The 22,543-nt window shown below is 38.9% G+C and overlaps 1 protein-coding gene across 2 annotated transcripts in view; it reads right to left on the bottom strand.

The window, feature by feature from the left end:
* The window catches only part of LOC127504706 (netrin-G1), a 75,760-nt gene extending 53,937 nt beyond the window's left edge, over positions 1-21,823 (bottom strand). Inside the window, exons 1-2 of one of the 2 annotated variants that reach the window (XM_051879639.1) lie at positions 21,688-21,823; positions 13,030-13,623 (exon numbers count right to left, since the gene is read on the bottom strand). In XM_051879639.1, coding sequence (XP_051735599.1) covers positions 13,030-13,302 — 273 coding nt within the window. In that variant the 5' untranslated portion in view covers positions 13,303-13,623; positions 21,688-21,823. Of the gene's footprint in view, positions 1-13,029; positions 13,624-20,949; positions 21,293-21,687 lie in introns of those variants that run through there. The other variant, XM_051879630.1, reaches the window with a different exon arrangement.
* Positions 21,824-22,543: the final 720 nt, after the last annotated feature.

Genomic DNA, 22,543 nt, shown 5'->3' with positions numbered 1-22,543 from the left:
GATAATTTATGTTAGGTTGGTTTTCCTTCAGCAAGAATACAATGTATAGCGAGCGGTGGAATAAAATGTGAGGAGTAAATAAATTTGTAAAATCTTCCTACCAACATTAACAGCCATAGTCTATGCAATAACATGCATACAGATTCTTGACATATATATTTCTAATACACAGACACTTTAGTTTTTAGACATCTTGGAGCCTTAAAGCCCGTTCTCACCAAGGACGATGACTATAACGATAACGATAAAGATATAGTTCTAAAAATCATTCTAAATATAGGCTAAATGAGTAGCAGAGTCCTCTCCACAAATATAACAATAATACCACACAACCATTCCTTTACTAGTCTCAACCTCAGATGTTATGCCTACGGACCATTAGCTGAACGTCTGATGCATAAGGCACTCAAAATGGGAAGAACTTCGGGAGTTTCGAAGTCGTCATCTGATTGGTTAAATTCTACAGGATTTCCGGGAGATGTGTGTGTCATGTTCTTTAACAGTCCGCCTGGAAACAAAGTCGTTGTGATGTCAAACCCCCTCATGGAAGAAGGAAACCATTGTGTTTACAACAAAATGAGCACTTATCAGAATCAACTAAACACTGGATTTTCAAAAGTATCTGAAGTTCACGGCACAGACTAATTTGCACAACTTTCTTGAATGAATAAATTATTGGTTGCATGCCAGTCTGTTATTGTAGGAAAATAAACTTTACATTAGCCCCTAAACATGATGCTGAACAAAATAAACTGTGCTTGGTTGCTTTACATGTAAGTCTTTAGCCAATGAAAGCTGCTATGGAGCCCAGACCTTCTGGCGTCAGTCTGAAGGTCTTTCTACACAAGACTATTCCTTTACAGCCTTTCATCACTCTCAGCAAACATATAACATTCTCCAAAGACACGCTCTCACCAGATTTCACTGACAAATTTGTGCATATGCATGGTTAGTGAATGAAAATGCATAGTTTTCTGTGATGGGTAGGGTTAGGGGATAGAATATACAGTTTGTACAGTATAAAAATCATTATGTCTATGGAAAGCCCCTATAAAACTGAAAGAGCAAAAAGTGAGGCTAAGAGATGAAATCTCCTATGACAACTTTTAGTATTACATATCATCAAGGCAGAGAAAAGAACACAACCCTGCAGACAACAGGTAAATGCCGTTATCACTGTTTTCCATGTTCGTGATGTTTACAAGGCTTTTGAAAAATGCCAGGTGCCGGTGTTTGACATGCGTATACTGTATTGCTGGTTTAGACCCTACTCCTTTAGGTTTAGACCCTAGTTCTTGCAGTGCGAACACGGCAAAATCCGGGTACTTCAGCCAATTTAGGAACTATGAAAAGGTTCCTCCGGTGCGAAAGCCCCTATGGAGACCAAACATGTGTGTGTGTGTGTGTGTGTGTTTAGGCATAGGTAGCTTTTTCACACTCTTCATTTCTGAATGCAAGCTCTTTCACTACTCTTCACATCCACAATAGAATTGCTGGTCCTGGAAACTGACAGTCTTGTTTATACATCCCTGCATTATTTATCTCTTTGCACATTTATTGAGAAATTAAATGTCTGGATGCTTCAAAGTCATATGTCCCTGCACAATGGCATTTTATCCTCATCCAAATACAAGCTGAGAAAAAAAATACCATATGGCCTTGTCAGGGCTTGTCATGATGTCATTGTCCGTAGAGTGTTTTGAACTAAATTCAGTGACTGACAATTGAACTACCAAACAAGAGGCTCCATAAATAGCTCTGCTTATCATTTCTAAACAAAGACAGTTCTGCCATAAAGCCTGTCAATATTCAGATGATCTCAGAGCAGTTCTAAGCTGCACACTCATCCTTGTTTTCTTGCGTAAGCCACTTGAGGACCACATTGTAATCTGGCACCTCTGTTCATATCATGCGTTCTGCAAGAGCAGGTCAGAGTTCAGAAGAATTATAGTAATCTAGTGACTCAGAGCGCTGCTGCCAATGTGCTCCACAATGCTCATCAGTTCTTTTGCTTCGAGCTGGAGGAGTCTCACTTTGTGGTCTGGACCAATCTCTCTCTCTCTCTCTCTCTCTCTCTCTCTCTCTCTCTCTCTCTCTCTCTCTCTCTCCATCCATCCATCCATCCATCCATCCATCTATCTATCCAACCTGAAGCAAATACTAAAGAAACATTTTAAATTTGCATATCTGCTAGAAGTTAACCTTTGAGTACACACCGTATCGATTGCCTTAAAGGGTTAGTTCACCCAAAAATGAAAATAATGTCATTAATTACTCACCCTCATGTCGTTCTACACCCCTAAGACCTTCGTTCATCTTCGGAACACAAATTAAGATATTTTTGATGAAATCCGATGGCTCAGTGAGGCCTTTATTGCCAGCAATGTTACTGCACCTCTCAAGATCCATAACGGTACTAAAAACATATTTAAAACAGTGGTTCAACCTTAATATTATAAAGCGACAAGAATACTTTTTGTGCGCCAATCAGTGGTTCGGAGCGCCAGTCACGTGATTTCAGCAGTTTAACAGTTTGATATGCGATCCAAATCACTGAATCGAAACAAAAAATTCATAAAGCTCCGAAGCAGTGTTTTGAAATTGTCCATCACTAGATATTCTTGAAAAGTCATTATTTTGTTTTTTTGGCACACAAAAAGTATTCTTGTCGCTGTATAATATTAAGGTTGAACCACTGTTTTAAATATGTTTTTAGTACCTTTTCTGGATCTTGAGAGGTGCAGTAACATTGCTGGCAATAGAGGCCTCACTGAGCCATCGGATTTCATCAAAAATATCTTAATTTGTGTTCCGAAGATGAACAAAGGCCTTAGGGGTGTAGAACGACATGAGGGTGAGTAATAAATTACATTATTTTCATTTTTGGGGTGAACTAACCCTTTAAAGCAAACACACGGAAAATCATAAACATCCTAATTTTGTTTTTATGTGGTCTTTAAGTAACGTGTCCAGTAGCATGTGTGCTTCATTTTCTAAATATGGCAGCATCCAAATTTTAAACATCCATTTTAAATAGAACAAGCTATTAGAATTTGATGAAAAGGCAATTAAGTTTATTTATAATGCAAAGTCTTTCCTTTGAGATTTTTCAGCATTCCTTGAAATGATTTAATATTCGCTAGACTTCAGAAGTACCAGTGTCTCTTAGGTGTTTAGCTTGTCCCACTTTAGTAGTCATAATTGATCTTTAAAATCTTGCAAGAACATCCTTGTACTCATGGCCCCTCCTCAAAACACTTAGAATAGATGTAGAGTAATTGAACATTTTGTTTTAATTAACAAGATTAATGTGTTATGCTAAACCCGGTTTATTAATAACGAGATCTAGCTTTGTGGACGAAATTATGTTGTGAAGCCTAAATATCAAATTACAATGCCTAACAGGTCTTTCCATATGCCTGTTTGCATTGTACAGTGAATGGACAAAGGGAGAGAACATTGCATTGCTTTGTGTTTTATTCTGTGTTTTTGTTGATGTTGCAAACAAGCTGAAGATGTAAGGTTAGAGAGAACTAGAGGAGAAAAGGCTCATCTACATGTTTTTGGACACACTCCCTTGTTGCTGCAGCTAAAAATAATATCAGGGTTAACTCCCTGCTGTAAAAAAGCTGTCCCATACACTCCATCTTCTGCTATGTGTGTGTGTGCAGCCTAGACTCCCACCTCTGTGTAGGTGATAAATGAGTGAGAGCAGTGATAGATCATAAAACATAACAGATTCATTGCTATTGTGGAACCACAGGTCATGTTGTCCTCATGCTCAGGCTTCATATAGAGTGAGGTAATATTTAGGGAGCACAAATTAGACTAACAATGACTGTTTGTTTTCTCTTTGTAATAATATTGTCCAATGTCACATTACTGAGGTCACTATGACCAGCAGCATCATGGCCATTGAAACTGAGGGAACATGTCGTCTCAGATTTGAAACCAAGAGAAATTTAATGCAGCTTCTAAAAATTGTATCTTTGATCATTGCTAATCAATTAGTGGCAGAAATTATGCATTCACATACACTGTCCGGCCAAAAAAATGTTCTTCTAGGAAGGAAGACACATCATGGCCATATTCCAGGATGACAATGTCAAGATTCATCAGGCTCAAAAGGAAATAAATGCTGTGATATTTCCAAGAGGTGCATTAATTTTTGGTCAAGATCTTGTATTGACAATACAAGAGTCAAGCACTCACACTCGAGCGCACACACACGCACACACATACACACAAAAACTTATTTGTGATTTTTTTGATTACCGTATAAAAAAATAAAATAAAAATATAATAATAAAAAACAATAATTATAAAGTTTGTAATATTTTTTAAAGAAATATTATAATATTGTAAAAATGCTACAGTAAAAACCTGTTAATTGGTTAACTGTAAGTTACCTTACCATAAACGGCTAAACATTCTTTATGGTAAGGTAAATGGTTTTTACAGTAAATCTCTTGCCTTTTTATATTTTATTATATAAATCTATAATTGACATATAGATTATATTTTATATAATATATAAAGACTAGAGATGACTGAACCAGTCCAAGGTTTTTCCATACTTATTTTCCATGCAGTATACTGATTATGGAAATGAAATACAGTATGTAATGACCATGAGACTATATCTTCCCTTCTCTTTAGTGTTATTAGAGATGATACTACTGATCCACACTGGAATATAAATGCTGGCTAGGTTCATGAAATGCCTTTTGTGTTTTTAGCTTAGATTATTTTAAACAATCTCTCTCCCCAGGAACATGTTTAAAGTCTTGCACCGCAAGCTACTTAAAATTCCTGTCATGAATCTACCTGTGGGCAGACTTTTCTGAAATCTTAGACATCTTCAGGAAAACAGTAACTTCAATAAGATAAGATTTCCCCACAGACATACTTAATATTCGAGAAACAGTAAATTATGGGGTATTTTAAATACACCCTGTTTTTTTCATAGATAGAAGATTCTTTTGGCGGGTAATTTTAAGGACATTAACTTTTCTCATAACAATGCCTATGGTATCATTATACAAATGCTTAATGGAGATTTGTCTGTATTTAAACAGTGAGTGTCTATTTACACCTTGTTGGCAGAGGCTATTTACTCTAAATCCATCTACCAATGTCTAGTTGAGCCAGACAAAATTACAAAAGAAACCCATATGATAACAGAGTAAAGCAGGTGGTATTAGCTTTTGATGCAAGCGACCTGGGTTCGAATTCGCCCCATTTTTCTGAACCAATTCTTCTCCCTTATTCCATCGCATCTCAGCTCGGAGAGGAATTTATTTGAAATAAAAATTAAGAATATATTCAAAAAGTGGCAGTAAGGTGCCTAATGGGTATTTGGGAATAAAGTGTTTTATCGGGTAGGGTTAGGGGTAAGTGTAAGGGAGGGTTTTAGTGACAGGGACAAATAGTATCCCAATAAGGGAGCATCCATTTATGATTTTAATAAATACAATCACATACACTTAATGTTTTTATTATCACATACTGTTTTATAATGAACTGCAATACACTGAGGTGCAAACAGTATCTGGCATCTAATTACTATTTACACTTAGTGCAAACAAAATACTGCTATTTTAACTTAACCCTCTGATGATGTTCGGTCATTTTAGGCAAAAAAAAAAAAAAGTTTTGAAATTTTAAAAATCGCTACTTCATCGGAATGTTACGAAACTCTGTGACTTCTATGGTCAGTCACTATATAGTCTCAGCCTCAGACGTCACGCCCACGGACCGTTGGCTGAACGTCTGATGCATATGGCACACTTATCTGGAAACACTTCAGGATTTCCGAAGTTGTCATCTGGTTGGTTGAATTCTACAGGATGTCCGGGAGACGTGTGTGTTGCGTTCTTTAACGGTCCGCCTGGAAACAAATGCCTTGACTCCAAACACCCTCGCGGAAGAAGAATGCCATCATGTATACAACTGTGACAACGAGCGCTTACTAGGATCAACTAAATGCTGGATTTTCAAAAGTATGTGAAGTTCGCGGCTACATTGTTGCAGTAAACTTGCACAGCGTTCTTGAATGAATAATTTGTTAGATGCATGCTGGTCTGTTATTGTAGGGACATTGACTTTACATTTTCACGCCCCTAAACATGACGCGAAACAAAACGAACTGTGATTGGTTGCGTGACATGTCAGTCAAACGTCCTCTTGAGCAGGCCTTGACCAATGAAAGCTGCAATAGAGTCTAGACCTTCTGCCGTCAGTCTGAAGGTCTGGCTACACGAGACTAGTCACTATGTGACCTTTTTTTTTTTTTATTATTTTCAATAGGAAAAAAATGATCATAATTATTGCATAAATATTAATTAGTACCATGAAATTCTCTCAAAATACAAAAGAAAAAAGAAAAAATATTATTGAACAAAAATATATTACATTCATTTTACTGAAAATAAAATAAAAAGTTACATTTCAGGTGTTCGGTCACTTGACCGCGAACAACACAGGTTAAATAAATAGCATCTATTGCTATTTGCACTTAGTGTAAACAGCATTCAAATATTTACCTCTGCCATATTTAAAGGTGCAATCAGTTATTTTCTTTTGGTTTTGTTGTGCTGATTGATATGACAGTCATCTTAGACTAATACTCATGTTGAGTTTCCGATACCACTGTAGAAATATGTCATAAACAGTCAGCTATGATTAATATACTCTGTGACTGAGTAAAAGTGAACAGTAATATGTCTTCAACCTGCTCCATGAAGAATAAAACTGCTTTTATTAGGCAGCTTATGACTGGTGTCTTTATCTCATGTAAGTCAAAAGATGACTCCACACATATTTAAAACCATTAAAAATAAATCAAATTTAGTCAAAAGTACCATTCATTTCTTGGTCTGAAAACATTTTAAATGTGTGTGTTCAGGTATTCCTTATGTGTGGGGACATTTTTTGGTCCCCATGAGGGAAACAAAATTATGTTTTTTTGTTTTTGTTTTTTTTTTAAATGTAAAAATGCAGAGTTTTCAGTTTAGAAGTTTAGAAGTAGGGGATAGAATATACAATTTGTATGGTATAAAAACCATTATGTATATGGAGAGTCCTCATAAAACATGGAAAACCATGGAACATGGAAATGTGTGTGTGTGTGTGTGTGTGTGTGTGTGTGTATTTCATTGAATTTATGTTCCACACAAGGTGAACTGTTGAGCATGTTGGGATGGGGCCCACAGCAGTGTTTTATTTTCTTGTTTACTTTACACCAGTCATCTGTGTTCTTCTATCTCACATTAGGGGGGTTACTCATAAAAATTTGATAGCATCTTAAATTAACCATCTGCTGTTCCTTTTCCCTTTATCATATTTGATCATGCCAGGAAGTTTAAGCTTCTTAGCAAACACAACTGATTGAATCTTTTAATGGATTGAAGCCATGGTGTGGAGTTAGTAAATTAGTTTAACTGTGTAATTATATCAGAAATATTGCACTCGCCTCCCACTATAAAAAGCCTAATGAGGCATCAAGAGAAAATATTGCTGAGTAACAAGATACTCTGTGTTCTGTACCACCAACCACTGAGCATTGCTATTGTGCCCTTGAGCACTGCACTTAACACATAACTCCTCATTGCTGTTACATGACACCTCTGTTTCCCCAACCTCACTTCCCCCAAGGCACAATGGAGTAGAAAAATCAGCTCTCATTGTTTTACCGGCTAAGACGAGATCAACATAGACCTCCATGACTGTCTTGTTACCTCAAATGAGGCTGACCTTACATGGGTTAGAATGACCTGAAGCTTGGCACCACTGTAATGCTGATGTTCATTAGACTGACTGTCAGTTTGTTGTCAGATTACTGTCATGAAAATAAAAAACAACATTTTATTACAAGCTATAACTGGTTGTAATTTGCCTAATGTGAAGATGCACAAGGTGGGCAGATATATTAGATGAACAGAAATTGGTATGTGATTGGGTATTAATCCTGAGAAAAATTACAAAAATTAAATGACAGATTATTTATAGTTTTCACCATAACAATCTAGTAGAGGAAACTTGTTGTCTAGTAATACAACTGTGAAAACTAGTCTATTTTAATCCGGGTATTATTTCTCAGGGTTGGTTTATTTTTGAAAGAAATTTGCTACAAGGTAGGGTTGATATAGAATGGGAAGATGGGTTTTGCCACAATATATGGGGTAAGTTGTCACAGAGAGAACCTGCCTTTTATAGGCTTTTTGGCAAAATTTAAATGGTGAAGCAATTATGTAGGGAAGCTTGTTTCCACCACAGAATAATTTTGCAATTGTGTAAAGAAAAAAAAAAAGGTCAGAATTGTGATATAAAAAGTCACAATTACCTTTTTTTTGTGTTTTATTCTGTGGTGGAAACACACTTCCATAATTATGAAACACAAAACAAAACAAATAATTTGCAACATGTGATTTTATTACATTTATAGATAATATACTTAAATTTATAAATCATTAAATTACATTAAATTACTTGCCCAATCTGACATTTATGAAAATACATAACTTTGCTTAAGGTCAGCATTAAAAATATGATGATGTCGGAGTTCACAAAAATATTCTAAATTATAATGTGCTTTAAACCAACATACAAAACACCTGCTAGAGATGTTACTGATATTCAGCCCATGTGACAACTAGCCCCTGTCTCTCCTGTACACAACTACCAAAGGTCCATTTACTGCATTCTGCTTTCTGACAGTTTATCACTGCTTGACACTATTTCTTGGATGTGCTTCTGAATAAAGCCCCTCATGAATAAAATACATTACCTTCAAACATGTTAAATAATTGACGTTTCACTTATATCAGGTTATCTGTCACTCTACGTGCCAGGAGTTCCTTGCACTTTCTCTATTTTGATTTGCTGATCCATATTTTATTGTAAATGTTGTTGAAATATATATATCTCAAAAAAAGATATAATGGATTATAATGGAATGGAAAATATTTTGGTATGAACATTTTATTAGCATAATTTTATTAGTATGCTGTTATATGTGTCAATGAATCAGCCTTCTGATATTAACTGTACTCATCATGCTCACATACGAGCACCTTGCTGCAGTTCTGCTGACCATCTGTGAGATTTTCACAGAATATGTTATTTGTGAATTCAGTGAACATGAAATAGATTAATATTTAAAGAACATTTTATGACCTTGCCTTCTTTCAGTGTACACCTCCTAAGCTGTACATGTTTACAAAAAAAAAACAGACAAAAAAACTGTCTAGTTTTTTAACATGCTGCATAAATGAAAGTTCCCTTTCAAGGAAACTCGCCTCAGAATGCTGTGGGAACGCCTTTGCGTGATTGCATCATGAAGTTCCTATGGAATCAGTCCAGTGGCGTGACGAACATCATAGGCGGGTGAGGTCATCGAGCAGGAAACTATAAAGCATACCCAGACCAAACAGCATTAGCTTCTGTGTCTTCAGCAAGCTCTCTATGTGAATCGTATGTCCTATTTATTGTTCGTCTTTCTCATTACACAGTTCAAGCATATATATATATATATATATATTTATAAATATTTATAATGGTGAGCGAACAACAGTTCAGAAAGTGTGTTCATCCCTGCCCACGCTACATCACGGGTGGGGATACACATTTGATGTGTGTTGTTTGTTTGGGAGCGCAGCATGCCCAGATTGTGAGCACTATGAGCAGCTACCATTGAGAATGCTGCGCTCCTGCCGGGCACTCTTTGAGGAGGGTGCCTTGGCTCACACTCCTTGTGGCTCGGGTCCCGCTTCTGCAGAGTGGCGGCTCACGTCATGGGGTTCACAAATGGATTTGACAGAGGGGTTGGAGACGGGCGCTTCCCTTTCTCTGCCTTCACCTGTCAGGTCCAGTGCCTCATCATAGGGTTTGGAAGCATGCTCTGTGGTGACTTCCTCCCCAAGTGAGGCACCGGTACTGCACATATCCAGTTCTGAGGAATTGGATGTTGTGAGTATCGAGGCAGGAGAAAGTGAAGACTTATCACTTCATTCTCCTGTGTGTACGGATCCCACCTCATTATACAGTGCCCGTCTCCCTTCGGTGCCCCCTACGTTTTGCCAACCTTGCCTCTTTGCCATGCACAGAGGTTCCTAGTGAGTTACCTGAGGGTTACTCGCTACCTAAGAGGAGGGCTTTAGAACAGTCAAGCCAGTTATTCCCTGCCGGCATGCCGCTTCAGGGTGCTGTGCTTGCTGTTCAAAATACACCAGAGGCCAGTCTTGAGAGACTGGTACCCTTAGTAGATTTTCTGGCAGAGTGGAAATGTCTACCAAATGTATTGCGCTGGGTCCTGCAGACAATCAAAAAAGGCTATATCATTCAGTTCAGGTCTTGCCCACCCAGATTCAGCAGAGTCCTGCCCAGAGTGGTGAGCCCTGAGCAGGCTCTGGTCATGGAACAAGAAGTAAAGGCTCTTCTGCAAAAGAAGGCTATAGAACGGGTTCCTCCTCCCATCAGGGAGTCTAGGTTTTACAGTTGGTACTTCATTGTCCCAAAGAAAGATGGGGGTTATGTCCGATTTTAGATCTGTGCCTATTGAAATGCTCTGTAGGGAAGCTCAAATTCAAAATGCTTACTCTCAAGCAAATTACGCCCTTATACAAACTGCCTCACCAGATCCTCTTGTGGGTCCAAGGGAAGCTGCTCTCTCTGAGGACAGTTTACATCCCAGGGTATTTAAATCAGGGAGCAGACATCCTGTTGAGGAAAGGGCAGAGGCCCGGGGAATGGAGACTCCTGTGGGAGACTTTCAGTCAAGCGGAAGTAGATTTGTTCGTATCTCTAGAGACAACACTCTGTCAACTGTGGTTCTCCCTTACTCATCCAGCTCCTCTTGGGCTGGATGCTATGGTACAGATAGACGCAATGTCTGTACGCCTTTCCCCCGATTGCTCTGCTCCCGGGAGATCTGGAGAGAATTCGCCGGGACGGGGTCAGTCTTCTACTAAAAGCCCCGTATTGGCCAGCCCGAGTATGGTTCTTGGACCTTGTGTCTCTCCTCGACAGCTCTCCTCTGGAGATTCCAATAAGGAGCAACCTTCTCTCTCAGGCAAAAGAGAGAGCCCCCGTCCAGAGTTGTGGAAATTGGGGGCTTGGCCTCTGAGGGGACCCAGCTCATAAGTTCAGGTCTCTCAACAAAGGTTGTTGAGACCATCCTCCACTCCAGAGCTTCATCCACAAGGAAACTCTATGCCTTGAAGTGGAGATTATTTACTTACTGGTGTGGAAATCACCAGTTGGACCCAGTTAACTGCCCAGTGGGTGCAGTGCTGGAGTTCATTGCAGGAGCGATTCTCCGCAGGGTTATCCCACTCCACAATAAAGGTGTATGTGGCAGCCTTAGCTGCTTACCACACTCCTTCGGGTGGTGTACCTTTGGGGAGACACCCTCTAATTACCCGTTTCCTTCTCCTTGCTATTACATCTCTCAAAAGAATTGGAGATATTCAAGCCCTCTCAGTTTCTCCCTCGTGCTTGGAATTTGCACCTGGTATGGAAAAGGCTTTTCTTTACCCTAGACCGGGCTATGTTCCGAAGGTTCCTACTAATAGTGTAAGACCTATCATACTACAGGCATTTGTACTCCTCCCTTCAGGATGTCAGACCAAGAGAAACTAAATCTGCTCTGCACAGTTAGAGCTTTAGATGCTTATGTCCACAGAGCTTCCCTGTGGAGAAAGTCTGAACAACTGTTCGTTTGTTTTGTTTTACCCAGGAAGGGGTTCCCCGCATCAGCAGAGAATGAACAAGTGGGTGGTCGAGGCCATCTCACCTGTTTATGAGTTAGCTTTCAGCTTTTTGTTGGCTGTACGAGCCCACTCTACCAGGAGTAAGGCTGTTTCTAAAGCATTACTGTCAGGAGCTTCTCTCCAGGATGTTTCTGGAGAGAATCTCACATTCGTGAGGTTTTATAACCTTGACCTCAGCTCCACTCCAGGGGCATGGGTGCTCTCGTCTTAGTGTGCACATACAACTTCACACGGACAGGCATTTGCTCGTATGGCGGTGTGGGTATAGCGTTCTCACAGCGCGAGTTCCCTTGAAAGGAACATCACCCTGCCATACTTCTGGCAAGCCTGTGATTGACTTGCTTCAGCCTACCAGAAGCTAACACTGTTTGGTCTGGGTATGCTTTTTAGTTTCCTGGTCGATGATGTCACCCGCCTATGACGTTCCACCATTGGACTGATTCCATACGTGCTTCATGACGCAATCACACAGAAGCATTCCCACAAGCATTTCGCTCCCTCTTCAGGGAACCAAGGTTACATACATAACCAAGACCTTTATATGCATCACCTATTTTGCCCTAAAATTTAATTTAATTTAATTTTTAATTTTGGGATCGATAAGAATTTTTAAAAATGTTTTTGAAATGATCCTCTTCTCACCAAGGCTACTAAAATTGTGAATTATTATTACAATGTGAAATAACTCTTTTATTTTAAATTGGAATTGTAATAACACCGCCTAAACTGTACATGTTTACAAAAAAGAACTGTCTAGTCTTTTAACATGCTGCATAAATGAAAGTTTATATGCATCACCTATTTTGCCCTAAAATTTAATTTAATTTAATTTACACTTCCGTTCAAAAGTTTGGGGTCGATAATAATTTTTAAAAATGTTTTTGAAATTTTTTGCTGCTCTAGAAGCTTTTGTGGAAATCGTGATACATTTTTTTCAGGATTCTTTGATGAACCGAAAGTATTGATTTCTTTAAAAGAAAGAAAGAAAAAAAATGACGAACCCCAAACTTTCGAAAGGCAGTGTACAGTCTACCACTCCTTATGTGGCTACTTATCAAATAAATAAATGGGCATGTAATTGAAACTGAGTTCACTGTACAAAAACTTTGATTGCTAAATGAGAATCAGTCAGAATCAAGTATTCCAGCCGTGTAATAATATAGGCAATGTAGAGTGTTTTGCCTAGTGTTATTGTATACCAGTTACATGGTTCTCTTTGACACTCATCAAGAAGTTCATAAAACTGTTTCAAACTCACCAGGGCACAGTACATCTCAGGTGGGTCTCCACAGGTAATGTTGGGGGGGTCGAGAGACACTCTCAGGTATTTGGTCATATCAGTAGCTTCAGGCTGGCAGGCCATGTAGTGCCAGGCCAGGCGGTCCTCCGCGTATACCTGGGACTTACAAACATCATAGTGCCCCCATGAGGCCGGGTAATGCTGCGTGGCGTGACACCAACTCACCCACAGGGCCTGTAGTACAAATACTAGCAGCAAGTACATGGTTGCGCCTTTCTTCTGATGCCTCATTAAATGGAGTCTGATAGATAATAAGCAGGCAGAGGGTGATGAGGCAGACTGCCTCTATGGTAACACTGAACTTTAAAGGGGAAAAGAGGCCAGCATCAGTGCCAGGTTTTACTCAGCTTCCTTAGGCCACTCTGATTTCATTTATTTGTTTCTTTTTGTCCAATTGTGTTGCAGGGGCGCTTGAATGTGTTTTGACAAAGTTGCGGTAAGTGTGGGTCACCGGTGTGAAAGAATGATATTAATTCCTTCTTGAAGCCATTAGTGGAGGCCATTTCAGATCATCCGCCTGTCCATCTCCATTTCCAGTGTGCTCTCTGCAGTCTGTGGGGGATAAGAACAAAAGAAGAGGAAAACAAGAGTGTGTCAGTGGAGGAGCTTTCAGGATTGGTGTTGTGTGAATAACGAGGAGACCAGTGGAAAAGGTGAGGAGGTGCAGGTCAAGTGTTTTCTATTGTTGAGACGGACTTCATAGAGAGATATCCTAAAAATACCTGCTTATTACGGAAGACAAATAGCCAAACATCCCTGCAGGCACAAATATACCGTCTAAGTCTGCACATCTCTCCACAGTGCAACTCTCAACAGTCTCTCAGCAATTTGAGATTTTAAAAATTCTGTTCTAGTGTGAGGCAAGCAGTGGCAGAAAGAGGTCATTATTTTTCTAGATATAGAAATGGTATGCATACTTCATATTTCATAGACCTTAATGCATTTCATAGACCTTTTAATGTCAGAGACAGAGGCTCTTGTTACTACTGCTACACTGCAAAAAATATTTTGTCAGGTGGCCTAAAATGTGCTTCATGTGATAACATAAAAGTAACTGGTTTTATATAAGTAAGAAATATTTAACTAAATTTATTTAATATAACTGAATCAACCAGGCCACAGTAGGTTACAGCAAATGAAAGTCATTTTTAAGGGTCAAGTCAGGTTTGAATAGCTGTCGGGCTAGTTCACCCAAAAATGAAATTTCTGTCATCATTTACTCACCCTCATGACCAGGGGCTGTCAAGCTCAAAATATGGCAAAAAAAGCATCATAAAAGTTTCATCAAAGTTGTCTGCATGATTCAAGCACTGCATTTAGGTCTTCTAAAGTCATTCGATAACTTTGTGTGATGAACAGACGAACATTTAAGTTGGTGTTCATAAAATCTCCCATCTGTCATAGCTCTTAATTTTCATTTGTGAGATATTTGTTTTAAATATGCACATATTCAAATTTGGTACATTGAGATCAGTTACAAGACATAAGAAACAATGACCTTTGGCATCACAAACATCAAACCTGATGGGACAAACATTTTGATGCACCATACTGGAAAATACATGAACATTAATGCAATTTTAAAGGTGCATCAGAGGAACAGATTATCAATTAATAATGGGTTTTAATAAATTTCTGCCTTTTCCTCATGCAAAGCTATCATATGGTTTTAGAAGACTTGGAATATAACATGTAAGTAAAGGCATGTTCACACCAGGGACAATAACTATAACTATAAAGTTGTTATAATTGTTCTAATTCTATGGGAGTAGCAAAGTCCACACCACAACTATAATGATAAGTACTCTATCTGTCAGTCAATTCAACTTCGACACTAGGGGTCACTTGGGAGCCCCAAACAACTCTGATACTTTGAGAAAAGGCCAATGAGAATTGGCGACTGTAATGTGCATGCCACTCCCGCGGACATATGGGTATAAAAGGGAGACGGCGTGCATTACTCATCCAGATTTGTTCTTTGTAGCCGAGTGAGTGTCACTTATACGTGAGTTCAATCCATTCATCCTCTGTAAAGAAAGCGAATTGTTGGGGTGATGGCGCATTGCAGCGGTCTTTCTCGTCAAGAGGGCGTGGATAAGTGCAGTTTCCCATAAAAGAGTTTTTTTCCTCTAAAACACACTGAGACATCTTTTGTGGATGGCTTATGTCCTCATTGCGAGAACATGACCAAGGCAACACTGTGATAGCGACTCTCTTTTCTGGTAAGAGAGAGAGTCACCTCAGTTGTTTATCATCATTGTGTGATGCACAAGGCCCCGGTGACTAGTGCTGAAGGCGATGCTAGAGCAACGGGAGCATTTCCGCCGAGTCAGTCCCCACTGGCCTCCCGTTCCTCGTCTTGCACGTTATGCCTGGTGGAGCACCCGGATGACTTTGACGGTGCGTCATACGACACACCTGATTTTTCATTGGGGGCTCCGGATGAAGACAAACTATCGATAGCAGCATCGGAGGATGGGCTTATGCCTTCTGACACTCAGCTGGACTTCCACCATCGGGTGCAGTAGCTCAGACTGAGTCTGATACAGAGCTGGCAGCCATGACTGCTCAGGCTGCTGCAAGCATCGGGCTGGAGGCTGGACATACAGCCGAGCCCTGCCCCACCCCGCCCCAGTGCCTTTCCATCCAGAAGTACGTGAAGAGCTGACAAAATCATTGAGGGCACCTTTCATTGGCTGGTCCCGCTTCACAAGCTCTTCCATCCTCACTACCCTTGACGGTGAGATGGCCAGGGGGTATATGGAAGTTCCACAGGTGTAGCGTGCGGTTGTGTTCCTCATTCTCTGGGTCACATAGAACTGCCTTGCGCATCCGGTTGGTGAGGTCTGAACGCGCGTTCTGATGACAGAAGTGATGTCTCGCGCTTATACTTCAATGAGTGCGAGACATCACTTCCGTTGTCAGAGGGCGTTCAGACCTCACCAACCGGATGCGCAAGGCAGTTGGACATAGTGGTGTTTTAGAGGTGAAAAATGATATAAATACTGTTCGGTTTCTAGCACAAACCGATCGTTTCCTGTCTTAGGACATCAATGTGTTGTCACGAGCCGCAGGGTTTAATTTGGATTTGTCTGTGCATGTTTTTTTGACTCTTATAGATGGAGTTACCATTGACAAGCATTATACGACTGACAGACCGCAACGGTTGGAGTTAAAAATCATCATTTGTGTTCTATTGAAGAAACTAAGTCACCTACATCTTGGATGCCCTGAGGGTAAGCAGATAAACATCAAATTTTCATTTTTGGGTGAACCTTTAATTTGTGTTCCGAAGATGAACGAAGGTCTTACAAGTATGGATCTACATGAGGGTGAGTAATTAATAACAGAATTTTCATTTTTGGTAGAACTAACCCTTTAAGGTTGGATGTGGTCTCCATAGTGTTCTTTGTCCTATCTGTTTCCTTGGGAGATCCCTAGTGTCAGTCATCGACACCATGTCGGAGTGACTGACAGATAGGGAATGTCTCAGTTACTGTTGTAACCTCCATTCCTCGATGGATGGAACGAGATGTGGTGTCCCTTCTGCCACAACGCTGAACTGCCTGCTGAAATGGCTGGGATACTGTCTCAGCTCCTCAGCACAAACCTGAATGAGTGATGCACGCCGACTCCCTTTTATACCCGTATGTTCAGGGGAGTGGCATGCAAATTCCACTCGCCAATTCTCAATGGCCATTCCTCAAAGTATCAGAGGTGTTTGGGGCACCAAAGTGCGACCCCTAATGTCAGTCATCACCACCACATCTTGTTCCCTCCATCAGGGAATGGAGGTTACAATCCACCTGACTTTAAAGAGCTTGTACATTTAAAGCAACAGACAAAATACAGTACCTGCAGTGTGCACTTATAATAAAGAAAATGTTATCCATTGCTGTGGACGCTAATATAGTTATCTTTATTGTTATCGTTCTTGGTGTGAACAGACCTAAATACATACTTGTTTTATGGTGCTCTTTCACATTTTTGGATTTTGAAAGTCCCTGATTACCTTTCTTTTTCATTGTATGGGTAAGAGAAGTGTGAAAATGCTGCTAAACTTCTCATTTTGTATTCCACAGAAGAAAGTCAGTTATACAGGTTTGGAGCAATATGAGGGTGAGTAAATTTTTGGGTGAACAAGTCCTTCAGGGTAACATTTTCACTTATTACAGTGCATATGTAACTATCAATCATTTAAAATCAATGATGCACTCATTGGCCATACAGTATAAAAGAACAGGTCTCAGATTGCACTCCATTATATCCATGAAAACAAGCAATCCTTGATGGTGGGGTATGATTGGTTGACTTGATTAGGTCCGTGCCCCCTCAAATTGGGGGACGAGCCATGATAGATGAGACAGAGCAGCCTCTAAATGTGCTTTGTCAATCATGCTGACGTCTAACAAGGAGCCAATTACCACGTTCAGCCCCCGGCACGGAGCAGGATGTGATTAATAAGACATTACTGTATAGCCGTCAGCATCATGAGTTTCATAAAAAATGTCAGTAATAGGACTGAAATAGTGGCTGCTCTAAAGTGCAAGAACAGACGATAAGTTAAAGGCGGCAGTCATGGATAGAAGGATAGATAAGGTGCAGTCCGATATCACACAAGTGTTTTATCACACTCCTAATCCAGATAAAGCTTCAGACTCCCAGTCCTGTGATTGGGTTACAGTAGAGATGGGAGAGACTTTTTTCCATGCACTTAACACTAGGAATTTGAGAAGTGTGAGCTTATCAGGCTTGCATTAGAGAGGAAAGTAATACATCGGAGGATGATAAGAGAGGAACGAGAGCTTCCTGGAATTTTCTAGAGATGAATGGAGACTGTGGAAGCGCCACCTCATCATAAATAAATGGAGGGTTTTTCCAAAATCAGTCAGTGTTGGCTTCCTCACCAACTATGTATTGAGATATATTCTTAAAAAACATCCAATCTCTCTGCCTTTATTTCATCATAAATAGGGATGTGACATATATCGGTAACATATTGGCTGATTTTAATTTTATATCAGCAGTATTCAGCAGTGAATATCAGTCTTTCCTAATTTTAATCATACTAATTTTTTATTAACAAAATAGTGTAGAACTGGCTATTTGTCAGTTTTTGGCCATAACATCAAATAATGATGAAATCTCAAGTTCCAAAGTTCCAAACTCATTCTTCCGTGAAACACAAAAGGAGAAATTAGAAGCTCCCTTGAGGAAAATATTATCAGTGAATAACTATTGGGAATATACATTTCACGAGTTGTATGAACCACTTTTATGATACTTTTATGGTTGTTTTGTCACTTTTTTGTAAATTATGAAAGCTTCAGTCCCTACTAATTGTAATTTCATGGAAAACATTGACAACTATTCTTCAGAACTTCTCCCTTTGTGTTTCACAAAAGAAATAATGAGTGTTTGGAATGACATAAGTGTGAACAAATTATATAATTTCATATTATTATATAATATTTTAATATTAATTATATATTTTGGGTGAACTGTTCCTTTAAGAGGGACAAGTACCATTTGAAAGATTCTGTATTTCTCCGCTGCAGAGAGCAAAACGTTATTTTATTTTATTATTATTTTTTATGTCTTGAATCCAACAGTAGGAAAATAAAAGATGATGCTATTAAAAAAAATGACCATGAATGTTTTACAAGTGCCCCATATGTCTAGGGAAAAAAAAGTGTTGTGGTGGCTTGGGTATTTTTACATCCCTACTTTTTTTTTTTCTCAGAACCTCTGAAAACACCCCCCTGTGTCCACTTGTATTTTACTCCCCAGGCAACTGAAGCATACCAAAGTGTTTTTAAGTCAGTCGACACTCATAGCACATGGCTCGCGTTGGTTACAGACTCTCAGGTACCCTGTAAAACCACTGTGGATACTTCTATTTATTCAGTGGTCTTTCCGCTATCCTTGTTGTCCCTCACTGTGTCAGTGCTGCTGACATGCCTTGATCATTACTGCTTTTTCCCTTAACCCCCTCTGCAATGTTCTCCTGCTCTCAAACACAAACCACATGCTTCCATGTTAGCCTTGTGTGCAATGGGACTGGAGCTGTTCAGGTGCTGAAACTGAAACAAGCCCTAACAACTTAGCACCCTGCAATCTTTTTTAAGGTTGTGAAGCTTTGTTTTCTGTCAGTTTCTGAACTGACAGATTAGCATCTGCTATAGTGTTAATGATGTCACTAAGAAAATGAAGAATTGTGCATATCTACACTCTTACAAATAAAGCTTCCAAAAAAGGTTTCACAGCAAGACTCAAATGGAAAGAACCTTTCAGTGAATAGCAAACTTTTTTGTGTGTGTGAGAAGAATTTTTTAATAATCTAAAGAGACTTTTTCAACTACAAAGAACCATTTGTTCATTTGAAAGGTTCCATAGATGTTCTTCATGGAACCATAGATGCATGCCAAATAAAGAACCTTTATTTTTTAGAGTGCACATTTAAAATTTAGTTTTTCTTTTTAAAGAAAGCAGGAAAGCAGGAACTTTGCAGGAAAGCTTCACACATCAAAAGTGCTTGGCATGTTCTTCTAAACATGCTTGGCATGTTCTTCTAAGCATGCTCTAATAAACTTCTAGACCTTTCCATAAGTAATGCCAATCAGCCTGTCGCTTGCTTCCCATTGGACCACATTCACCACATACCAGAGGAACATTCATAATTAACTGCCTCATTCCTGAAAGGTTTGCATGCTCTGACACACACACTAAGTGACATGTGGTCTAAAGTGCTACTCGCATTCCCATACTGATGTACCACCACACCGCTGAGATCAACACAGAGTCATGTCCTTCCAGTTAACTCCATTGAAGTAACATATCTGTGTTGAGCTCCAATTAAGAGTAAAACAAAATGCCAATGAATGAATAATCATTAAGGGAATAAAATGTGCATTGACTTTGAAATCCATCTTGCCGTCTATCTGTAATCTTCCCTTATTAGTTCTTTTTTATTTTAATTAAAACATTCTATAAGGTTTAGACATTCATGATTAATGATCAGTTACTCTTATTGTTAAAAAAATAAAGGTTTTTCAATGGTGCTTTTAAAAGGCTGAGTAAAGATCAGTCTTCTCATTTTAGCTGTAGTACATATATATTTCTTGAGCTGATTATACTGCGTGGTTCTTTAAAGATTAATATCTTAGGATTAGCTAAATCTTGATGTCTCGTTAGAGTTCTTCATTTCAGTAATATGTTTTCTGGGTTCTTAAAAGCACCTGTAGGTTTTCTAAATAACTAGAGAATAAAAAGGGCTTCTTTTCGAAATTAAAATATGCTCCTGATGCACCATAAACGCCTTTTTGTTTCTAATTTTTAATAGTGTAAACAAGAAAAAGTGCAACAGGCGAGGCGTATAAGAAAATAGTTTTTAACGACAAAGCACTAGACAAAACACTCTCATTTGGAGACAAAACATTGTTGATCTTCTATGTCTTAAACAGTGTCGCACCTGGAACGCTCGAGCGCATGAGGCGTTGAAAGGTAATGGAATAATAAGCTTGTCAAGTTAAGAATTACAAATTGAATGTGCGATATGCATTATAAAAGCAAAAATTATAGGTATAATTGTAAGAAAAGACAAACTGAGCAGTTTAGAGGGGAATGTAGTTTAAATTTTTATAAATCCGTTCTGCTATCGATTAATGGACGAATTAGAGGTGTCAGAAATAAAATAGCCTAACTATTTACACAGAAAAAAAGATCTATTTTACATGGAAGCGTGGGAGATTGCACAACGGCAAGTTTTTATACCTGCCTCACTTGATTTCCTCCAAATATGCTGAGAAAATGCCTACACATGGATGATGATTAGACTCTTTTGGTTCATGCAACATGCAAGCGACAAAAATAACCCACCTTGACAGTTTTCCAGACAGAAAACAAATCCAATGAATGAATCCGGTCTTTACTGATCAGATCATGTCCCAGAGATTTTACTCCACAGCAATTGACTAAATGCAGTGTACAGTGTCTCCTATACGTCTGTCAATTGTTCATCCGAAAGCTGAACATACTTTACTGATAAGAAGTCCAGCCTTTTCAATAAAAAGTCATTGTAATGACACTCAGCCGGTAAAATGCGAGTTAATACGACCAAAACTCCAGTTAGATTTAGTTGCTGTCAGCGCTTACCTACCCTGTCCGGGAGAGAACAACTAACCTGCTGAAAGCGATCATCTCCAAATGTAAGTTTGAGGGAATGAAGCGTATTCAAGCCGCGCACTTGAGCTCTCCGCTGGGTCCTAAAGGACCCTCAGCCGCGAGAATATTTGGACATCTGCTTAAACAGGATAAACTGCCAGTTTTACATACTCTTAAGTCTGCCTAGGCTACCTAGATAACATTTTGTCCAATATGGGAACACCGTTAAGTTCTATAGGCTAGTCTTAAGAAAAATAACCAGATTAATTTTGCTAAACATATCCATCAGAATAGCCAGCCTGAAGATTTTCAATTGGCATTTATTTGATAAATAGCAAATATAAAAGCGCTAATGTAAAGATGACCGTCATTTTCAAACCTGCATCCACGTTAAGTCACAGATTGTTGCTTAGGTAAATCAGATTTTATAAAAAGTAATTGAAGGTTACCAACCTTTCACAGAAATAACTAAAATGTTGTTTTCCGCTGACCTCTTAGGACTGATGATGAGGACCATATAACCTCTTTCCTCGAGAGTCTTTTCTGCAGAGTTTCAGATCTCGCGCATGTTGAGTGAGCAGCAGTGACACTTCCACATGAGTAGAGCCTATATGTACATCGACAGCATCTGTATCATTACTTACAGATTGGTTTATTTTTAGTGCAAATTACCTTAAAGTAAAGTTAAAACGTTTTATTTATTGATACATTTGATAAACAGCGAGACAAGATTTTAAACTGTTGGTTTGTACAACCACACAATACAAATGTTAATTAACAGCAGCTTATCATATGTGTTCTTTTTACAGTAGCTTCCTTATATTACAGTTTAATGCAATATAATCTGATTTTTAGATCAAATCATACAGCCACACAAAGAAAATGTCATTTATTTTTCTCATGTAACACCTTTTCTTATGCTAGTGAATGAGAACCGGAGTTGTCAGGCTCCAAAAACGACAAAATGTTCCATACGAGTTGTGCAGTATTCCAAGTGCTCTCTGAAGCCATATGATAGCTTTCAAATCTCTCACATTCAAAATTACCTAATAGTCTTGTCATAAGCATGGCAGATTTTAATGTACTAGATTTAAAAGCTGTCACATGTCATCAGAAGACTTGCAGTGAATGAATCATATGGATTTTTATGGTGCATGACAGCCCCAGTTTCTACTCACTTCTATTGCACTGAAAATCAAAGAAAATTTTCTTTTCTTGATGTATCCTAGATTTAGGTTTAGGGTTGCAGTTAACCTTAGGGGAAAAAAAATACAGTGCTAGAACAGTCTGAATTTGATTAATTTGAAAA

Source organism: Ctenopharyngodon idella, chromosome 2, assembly GCF_019924925.1.
Source record: "Ctenopharyngodon idella isolate HZGC_01 chromosome 2, HZGC01, whole genome shotgun sequence".
In the NCBI taxonomy this organism is placed as follows: domain Eukaryota; kingdom Metazoa; phylum Chordata; class Actinopteri; order Cypriniformes; family Xenocyprididae; genus Ctenopharyngodon; species Ctenopharyngodon idella.
Note: the sequence above shows the minus strand (reverse complement) of the source record. Positions and strands in the feature narration are given on the sequence as shown.